General features: G+C 37.8%; 1 protein-coding gene across 1 annotated transcript; it reads left to right on the forward strand.

The window, feature by feature from the left end:
- The first annotated feature begins 926 nt into the window (after window positions 1-926).
- On the forward strand, window positions 927-1,358 carry LOC116405474. The gene has a single exon (XM_031889463.1). It carries the CDS (start codon window positions 927-929, stop codon window positions 1,356-1,358), a length of 432 nt encoding a protein of 143 aa, XP_031745323.1.
- Window positions 1,359-10,043: the final 8,685 nt, after the last annotated feature.

Raw genomic sequence — 10,043 nt, forward strand, 5'->3', positions numbered from 1 at the left:
TGAATGATGGGCCGTCCATCTCACACGAAACTGGGATCTCACAGAAGGAGTGCTTACCTGTTGGTGCTTCAAGTGTTCAGCATGTTGGGCAAATTGCAGCGGCCAAAGGATATGCACCTGGGCTGGATGCTATTGCAAGTGCCCCAAAGATTGGGCCGGTTGATGGGCATTTGAATGATGGGCCAGCCATTAGAGAACCGTTTGGTACTAATTCAAATGGTGGGCCGCCTGTTCCGATTCGTGGGCATGAGGTGCATAAATCTAATAATTCTAGAGGTGCAGGCAAAAATTCATGGGCTTCCTTATTTGGCTCAACAAGAGGTTTCTCTTTGACTTATACACCTCTAACTACCGTGGGAGAGAAAATTGTGGTGACCCCGTTTGAAGGAGATAAATGGCCTTTATCTATAGTGGATGGCTCCCCTCCTCCCTTACGAGTAGATGACTCTTCTATGGTCCTTTTGAGTACTACAGGTGATGTCATTCCTATGGGAGAGGCAGCTCCCATACAACCTCATGGTTAGTTGGTGTACGTGGAACGTGCGGGGCCTTAATAGCCCTGTAAAGTGTAGAGCGGTGAAGGACTTCTTAGCCGTGTCTACGGTGGGTTTCTGTTGCATCCTAGAGACTAGAGTTCGAAGAGGAGAACTTTGTCTCGATATCTAGAAGATTTGTGTGATTCGTGGGGGTTCATTAGTAACAACAGCAATAGTGGAGTAGGTCGGATGTGGATTATGTGGAAACGTAACAGATTCGTGTTCACGACTAACGAGGTTGTCGACCAGTTTATTTCTGGTGTAATAACAGATTTGATCTCTGGGGAGAAGTAGAGGTTCTGTGTGTGTATGCCTTTAATAGTAATATCAAGAGACGTGTTTTATGGAGGCGAATGGCTGACGATCTCTGCTGGTTGGAGAGGACCGGGTATGGTCTTGGGTGATTTTAACACCATCAGACTCCACTCTGAAGCCTTCGGGGGTGCTTCGAACGTGGGGGATATGGAGGAGTTTGACATGGCTATTCGAGAGGCGGACCTTGTTGAACCCGCGGTCCAGGGGAACTGGTTTACTTGGACTAGTAAGATACATGGGTCGGGTTTGATGAATAGACTTGATCGTATCCTAGTGAATGATGAGGGGCTTAGTACATGGTCGAACATGAGGGTTAACGTCCTCCCGTGGGGTATTTCTGATCATTCTCCTATACTTGTCTATCCCAGTAATCAGCGAAGCCAACAAGTGGTCTCTTTTCGTTTCTTTAACCATTGGGTTGAAGAAGCGTCCTTTATGGATGTTGTGTCCTCTGCTTGGACCAAAGATACTAGAGTTTCTCCAACTGTGAATATTGTGAGGAACTAAAGAAATCTCAAGTCGATTCTTCGCAGACATTTTGGTAGGCATATCCAGACCATCAGTGAGGATGTTCGTCTTGCCAATGATACCATGGACCGAGCTCAAGAGAGATGGAGACGAACTCTTTGTCGGAGGAGGCGAGTAATCACGCGAGCTTAGCCACGGTAAACTTTTGGACAGCTGTTAGAATGGAGGAAGCCGCTATGTGCCAGAAGTTGCAAATCAGATGGTTGAAGCTAGATGACCAAAATACTGCCTTTTTTCATCGATCTGTTCGATCAAGGCAGAGCAGCAATGCTTTGAGATCAGTTATTGACCAAGATGGAAATCGGTTGACTAACCATGATCAGGTGACTCAGGTGGTAGTGAATTATTTCAAAGATAGTCTGGGTTCTCAGAATATTAGCTACAAGAGCTCTCTACTAGTATTGAGGAGATTGTTCAGTTTAGATGGACTGAGGAGTGTTGCCAGACCCTCCAGTCGCCTATTGGCAGGGAGGAAGTGAGACGTGTTCTGTTCTCCATGGATGGTGGAAAGGCTCCAGGCCCTGATGGGTATTCAGTTGCTTCTTCAAAGGAGCTTGGACGGTGGTTGGAGAGGGTTTCTATGATGTCGTCTTACACTTCTTTGAGACCAATTACTTCCCTCAAGGGGTGAATACGATTGCTATTACACTTATTCCTAAAAGGAATGGTGCTGATCGATTGGAGGATTTCAGCCCTATATCTTGTTGCAGCGTTATTTATAAGTGCATTTCAAGAATATTGGCAGATAGGCTTCGTGTGTGGCTTCCTTCTTTTGTTAGTGGAAATCAGCCAGCTTTCATCCCTGGGAGGAGTATTATTGACAATATTCTTCTTTGTCAGGAGCTTGTAGGGGCATACCATTTGCACAGAGGTAAACCTCGGTGCACTATGAAGGTTGACCTCCAAAAAGCTTATGATTCTGTTAATTGGGATTTCCTCTTTGGCCTGCTGATTGCCATAGGTACGCCTTTAAGATTGAGTTGGGTTCGAGCGTGTGTGACCTCTCCGATGTTCTCCATTATGATTAATGGATCGTTGGAAGGTTTTTTCCATGGGAGGAAAGGACTTAGACAAGGTGACCCTTTATCCCCGTTCTTATTTGTGATGGTCATGGAGGTGCTTTCTCGCATGTTGAACAGCCCACCTCAGAATTTTCAATTCCACCAGTTTTGTGAGAAGGTCAGATTAACTCATCTTACTTTGTAGATGACCTAATGATCTTTTGTACTGCTGATAATCATTCTATGAGTTTCATAAAAGAGACTATTAAGAGGTTTGGTGAGCTTTCGGGATGTTTGCTAATCTTGCCTAAAAGCTCAATTTTTCTTGTGGGGGTTAATAGTTCGAAAGATTCTCGGCTTGCTGCTAACATGGGTTTTTCCATTGGTCATCTCCCTATTCGTTATCTTGGGCTTCCTCTCCTCTCTGGAAGATTGCGGAGCTCTGATTGTGATCCCCTTATTCAGCGTATTACCATTCGTATTCGGTCTTGGTCTGCTAGTGTTATCTTTTGCAGGTAGACTTCAGCTTGTTCGCTCAGTCCTTAGGAGCCTTCAGGTTTATTGGGCTAGTGTGTTCATGCTTCCTATGAAAGTCCACAGAGACGTTGATAAGATCTTGAGGGCTTATCTGTGGAGAGGTAAGGAGGAGGGAAGAAGTGGTGCTAAAGTTGCCTGGGATGAGGTTTGTCTTCCTTTTGATGAAGGAGGTCTTGATATTCGCGATGGATCTTCTTGGAATATAGCAAGCACGTTGAAGATATTATGGTTGCTACTTGTTAAATCTGGTAGTTTGTGGGTTTCTTGGGTGGAATCTTATATCCTTAAAGGGAGATCGCTGTGGGAGATCGATGCTGGGGTGGGTCGATCTTGCGAAAGCAGGATATCCTTAAAGCTCATGTTTAGATGGAGGTGGGAAATGGAAGGAAGTGTAGAGTGTGGTTGGTTCCATGGATTCAAGGTGGGCCGATTATCCAGCAGTTTGGGGAGAGGGTGATCTATGATGCGGGTAGTCGGTGGGATGTGAGGCTGGTGGATTTCATGGGTCGGGATGGTGATTGGAGGTGGCCGCTTGTTTCTTTGGATTTGATGGACATTTGGGATAGGGTTCAGGGAGTGAGGCCGAGTCCGAGTGTTGAGGATAGGTGGGTCTGGGTGCCCGGGAGTCGTGATAGTTTTTTGATCACTAGTGCGTGGGAGACTATTCGTCCTCATAGTAGTAGGGTTGGATGGTCGGGTTTACTATGGGGTGGGGGAAATATTCCTAAGCACTCCTTCTGTGCTTGGTTGGCCATCAGGGATAGGTTGAGTACTAGAGATAGGTTCAGTCGATGGGATAGGTCGATTCCTTTATCGTGTTTGCTTTGTGGAGGGAACTATGAGTCTCGTGATCATTTGTTTTTTTCTTGTCATTTTGGGTGGAAGATTTGGTCGAGGATCCTTTTGCTTATGTCATCTTCTCATAGAATCGGTTATTGGGGGTTGAGTTATCTTGGATTTATAATCAGGGTATTGGGAAGAGTGTGAGGAGAAAACTGTGGCGCCTTCTCTGGTGTGCTACAATTTATTTCATTTGGCAGGAGCGAAATCATCGTCTTCATGGAGGTGCTGTTCGGGAGCCTATGGTTGTATTCCAGCTCATTCGGTCGTGTATTAAAGCGTGTGCTGCTTCTTGGTCGGATGGTGTTCATGGTCTTATTTAATGTTCTTTTCGTTTGCTTGTCCTCGGGCTGTGGGGTTTCTCTTCTCTTTATTAACTTTGTTGTCTTTCTCTTTTTTTCTTGTCCTTTTAATGTTTGGAACACTAGTTGGTTTCTTTTGGTTTTAGTTCTTGTTCCCGAGATGTGGGGTTGTTTTGGGTACTTATGGGTTGTTTTGTCTAACTACTTGTTTTGTGAGTGTTGTTCGCTCTTTTGTCTTGACCTCAGGCTGTGAGGTCCACCTTGTTGTTGTATAATATTATCATTACCTTTTCAAAAAAAAATCAAACTCAATGCTAAGTTTGACTGCTCCCTTCGAAGTGACAACAAGCCTCGTTTTCGCCCTACTGTGGATCGAGGAGGATTCCTCCTCTTTTCAAAGCCCTCAATCAAACTTGACGTTATGTTTAAAACACTAAAAATAGATGGTCTAGTTTTGGTTAGGCCAAAAGCGATGTTTTCCCCCAAAATCTCTAATAGCTAGGGAACTCAACATGTTCTACTTGACCTAATTGACTTGACTCTGTATTTTTTATGAGCTTTTTTTAATGCATATTGCATATGTTTTTTTTTTATAATTGTTGATTGTCTCACTTTTTTATGGTCTGCATTTACGAGCCTCTTTTCTTTCTTTGTTATGAACTGCGGTAACTAGGCATTGCTAGAACCGATGGGGTAACATTTCTATGGTTCTACACTTAGTTTCTAAGTGTGATTGCTCACCTCTAATTTTCAAAACACTTAATTTCTAAGCACATACAATGTTCACCTAGAAAAAAATGAAAATTGTTGTAGTTAAGATCAAAACTAAATAGTTATGAAATAAGACATAAGAGATTTGATTTTAACAACCTTCCCGTTGTACTTGGGATCCACTCTGGCTTTGTGCTGGAAAATTGGTTTGGAGCTGATCGTAAGCTTTCGGTTGCTCTTCTGTAACCTTTAGATACTCTTCAAAGCTATAAGCTTTGCTTCCTGACGAATAATCTTCTACTATTACAATACATAAGAAAATTCTATTTCATAAACCCTGTATCATAATTGAGGCTGATAGAATGATTATTCTATAACCCTACCATAGTTTCATTCTTAACATTCATAGACACGATGCATGGCAGCTATCCAATTCTATTTCATGTTCTCGAGAATGGCTCGGTTTAACAATAATGTTAATTTTTGTTTTCTATTTTAAAATAATAACGCTGCTTACTAATAACTAAATGTTTTAAGCCATTTACAAATTAGATTTCAATAAATCGATAATCATATTTTTTTACAATATAGGACTAAAAAAGATAACTAATTTATATATATATATATATATATATATACATACAACAGTATTTAGTTAAATTACAAAAAAAAATTCTTTTGAATTTTGTAGTTTGTGTAAAAAAATAACCTTAAACTTTGAAATGTTAAAAAAAATTGTTTTGAACTTTTAAAAATTATTCATAAATACATCTATATACGTAGGATGAAGGTATTGGCATGCTTCTCTAAAAAAACTTTCCAAAAAGATGTTGTGTGACTTTTGAAAAGAAAAATTACAAATGGGGTCGTTTTTAAACAAATTAGATATATCGAGTTATATTTATTTAATTTTTTTCCTTTTTTCACATATTATCAATCACATCTTACTTTTTTCTTTTTTCTTTGGAACCCTGCAAAAATAACAAAAACATTTATAATCACATGACTCATGTCACTACATTTTCTAAATTTTAAAAGTAGTAAATTTAAAAGTTGATAACCCTATGATTATCGTTTGATAGTCATCTAATATCACTAATTTTGTCATATTCGTAATATCCAAATAAGGTTTCTTGGTGAGTCTAGAGTCAAACGTGAGGACTTATACTAAAAATATATTTATATTTTGAAATTATCTTAAGGTGATTAATAACATACGCCTAAGAACAATAGCGGTATCATCCACTTGTAAGGGGGGAGGGGAGTCATCCACTATAGATAAGGTCCACTTGTCTCCCTCACCCAACTTCATAAGGCTGCCAAAAGAGTTAGGCATAATCACATCCACACGTTTACCCTTCTCTCGAACATAAACCAACTCTCTTTTCTTCCTAATAACGAGTAATTTCATCTCGATTACCTACCTCCTTTTCCTTAATATGCCTAATGGGGGAGCTATTAGTCTTACTTTCCTCCAACTATTTAAAGTCTAACACCACATCCACAAGACACAATTGTCCATTCCTCCTCTTTGTTTGAAACCACCTTGCTCACATCCTTCTCTCGATGAACTTTGTTTTCCACAATCTTAGGACACTTACCACTAGAATGCCCAAAAGACCGGCACAAATTACACCTTCGAGGCTTCCACTCATAATTCACAGTCATAACGAAATCCTCTCCCTAAGGTGAATTGTAAATTCAGCAAGCATAGGAGAGTCCACATTTGATTCAACACATACTCAAGCATGTGACAACCTTCGTCTTTCCTTAGTAGCTAGATCTAAAGATAGAGGTTTTCCTATAGCACTAGCCACAACAGTCAATCTGACATCTATCCATAACTCCATTGGAATCCTACCTAGTTTAATCCATATAGGAACATAATAAAAAACAAAGGATTTAGGGACAATACCTGGAGTCCATTTACAGAGGAGCATACTTTTGCCAGCAAGATGTCGCGATCAACGAGGTAGGATCCATTCAACAAGTTTTGGGCATCTGAATTGGAAACATATGAGTCCGTTCTCAAGAATTGTAATCGTTGGCATTTTAATTTTATCAACAATAACAACGAGCTAAACAAAATCCTCTATCCAGGACGCACTAATGAAAACTAAAATGTAAAATAAGTACGAAGTAATTAATTAAAACAGAAGACAAAAGAAACCCAAAGTAAGTTGACAAAATGCCCACAATAAGCTTCAAGATGAGTGAGAGGGAACACCAAGAGAAACATGAATAGCCTTGCTAACTTTTCACTACTAGCTAACTACATATATTTTTACAATACGTGTTAGGGAAATCTTTCCCTTTGCAAAACAGACCAATATATAATCAATCATTGGCTCCTTATGGGAAAATACAGAAGCCCTATACATGTCTGTTTCAAGCTTGTGTTGAACAACTTTTAATTCCCTAAGATAAGGAGATTTATCTGAAGGTTCGAGAATAATGGCATGTCCTAAACTAACCCACCATTTCGCAACAGTGAACCAGTTTGATCGTTAGGGGACAACTTTTGATAATAAGCGCACAACCATGCCCCAATTCCAATGTTGCCCAAAAGTAAAGGCCTTTCTTCACAATGCTCCATAAAAAAAAAGTTTGACTTTCACATAAAGATCTTATTTCTTTTTTATTGCTCCAAGAGATCTAATAGATCTATTTTCACCACGCAAATCCCTTTTGTTATCATGGAAAATGTGTTGGTTGTGCTCAAACCAAATCTCTGCTTGCAACACTTTTATCAAATTAACCCATGTTTTTTTTTAAAAAAAAAGAGGATATGAGTCTCACTATTATTAATATTGAAAAATGAAGAGACAAAGCTCAATGTCATGAGGATTATACAAAGAGCAATAGGATGGAGGATCAATAGACGCACCTGGACATCTCAACTAGGTTGACACCCCCTTAGCACCCTCATCACATCCAAAAAGCGACAACACAAGATCAAAACCAAAAGCCACAAATAGAAGGCTTTTTTTGTGTTTGTTTTGCCTTTGGACATTACTCCTTTGTTATGGGTTTTAGCTTGGTTGGATATGATGAGGGTGCTATGGGGGTCAACCTAGTTGAGATGCCAAGGTGCACCCCTGATCCATGGTTACATGTTCATTGTATAACTCTCTTGTACTATGAGCTTTTGTCTAATTATTATTATTATTTTAATATTAATAAAGAGGTTGTCTCCTTTTCAAAAAAAAAAAAAAACAAAAAACAAAACAAAACAAAAGCCACAAATATAAAACCAAGCAAAACGATAAAATAATATGTCCAAAACAAAATCATAAATCATAGGTAGCAGGTCGAGAACAAAGAAGAATAAGCCTTGATTGAGCAAAAAATCCCAACAAATATTGAATGTTTGGAGAAGACGGAACCAACATTTCGATACAAAGACATAGTCAATTCAAAGGTGCTAAATATTTTTCATGTTATCAACACAAATGGGGCAGACATGAGGTGAGAGGACATGGGAGGGAAGTTTTCTTTGAAGTACTAAAGCACAGTTTAATTTTCCAAACAACGTAATCCATATGGGGATATTTATCCAAAGAGTGAGCTAAATAGCCCAATGAGTGATTGTTTTATAAAACATCGTTTTGAAATAATAAGTATTTAACAATTAACTCTTAACATAAATGAAATCAAACTCAAACAACTTATCTCAAACTTTCCCTTTCAGTTGCTATACCTAGAATCGTCGAGACGAAAAACAATAAACTAGGCATAGAAGCCCTATCCCGTGATACGATACTTACGAGATGAAACTCTAGGCATCAATTGTGCCCTATCTCGTTATAACTACAATGAGATGGAAAACTAGGCATTCGTACAGGCTCTCATCCCTTGAGATGGGAAACTAAGCATCTTTAGAAGTCTTCATCTCTTATCTAATACCAATGATGGAAAGCTAGGTATTTACTGAATATCCAAATCAAATGACCTCTATGCACAAGAAAATATTTCCCGAAGGGTTGCTATATATCTTAGAATATTTTAGGTATAGACTAAAACATGCTAATATTATTTTCAAGCTTAAACATTTTGAAAACTTAGCACAATCATGATTGCTTATAATTTTCATTAGTAAATTCATCAATAAAAACATGTTTACCAAAATGTTTCTAAATTCATGCTTTGGAAATACTTTATAAGTCAGTATTCTCAAATATTCAAACATCAAAGCATGCTTGAAACATTTGATAGTAAATTCATGTTTAGAAATCAACTTTAAACTCATTTTTGTCATTTATAGAGAGTAGCTTGGACCCTTGGCTTATAAACTTGTTCGATCTCCTTCAGATCTAAAATAATGGGAAATAATTCCATTTAATTCCCGTTGATCATAAAAATATCAAAACTTTGCTTAAAATTTCCAAAAACCAAAAAAGCCCAAAGACATTAGCTTGCGTACAAAATATTGTGGCAGAAGTTGGCAGGTGCGCGTAGGGCTTGCCTTGCCATGTCTCGTTCTAACCTCATGTGCAGCCTGTCACAATCATAACTTTTCAAACACGAAACAGACTATTGTACGACACTTGTTGTAACTCGATGAACACGTCAGTTGTATGAAATTCGATACGATGTAGCCTCCCTATAGGTTTTAAGAGAAATTGGTTTTATTAAACATGAGAGAGAAAGGAAAGCATTGGAAACATCGTTAAAAAAAACTTTGAAGACTGTCCATTGCAAAGAGAGCTTAAATTGCAAAGAGTACCATTAGTGTCGTTTTTAAGAAAATTGTTTTCTTCTAGATATTATAACTCTCTTTCCTTCTAGGAATAGAAAATGAAGTAGAAGAGAATCATGAGATTCTATTAATTTATAAATAATTAAATTAATATATATTTCAAATCTACTGATTAATTAAACATTAATCAATTAGTTAATAATTAATGAAATCGAATTTAATTAAATAATATTAAACTAAACTATTAATTAATTCTCCAATTAACTAATAACACTAAATTATTTATCTTATATTTAACTTAAATTAAATTTGAATCATATTCAAATATAAGTTTCTCTCAATAATTTTAATATGAATCCAATTCACATTAAATTAATATTTGAACTCATTCAAATATTTTATCTCTCATAAATTAATTTTGAATCATCCCCAAAGTTAAATTTATATAGTAAAGTTTGATAAACTTTATATTATAATGTATCACTATACATTATACTAATTCCCAAGTTAAATTTAAACATTTTAAATTACAACCAATACAAATAAATCTCATTACCCTTTACGAGCTAGGAAA

This window comes from Cucumis sativus, unplaced genomic scaffold, assembly GCF_000004075.3.
Source record: "Cucumis sativus cultivar 9930 unplaced genomic scaffold, Cucumber_9930_V3 scaffold108, whole genome shotgun sequence".
Classification (NCBI taxonomy): Eukaryota; Viridiplantae; Streptophyta; class Magnoliopsida; order Cucurbitales; family Cucurbitaceae; genus Cucumis; species Cucumis sativus.

Coding starts and splice junctions, on each gene's coding strand:
- LOC116405474 (XM_031889463.1), top strand. CDS start 927: ATGGTCTTGGGTGATTTTAACACCATCAGACTCCACTCTGAAGCCTTC.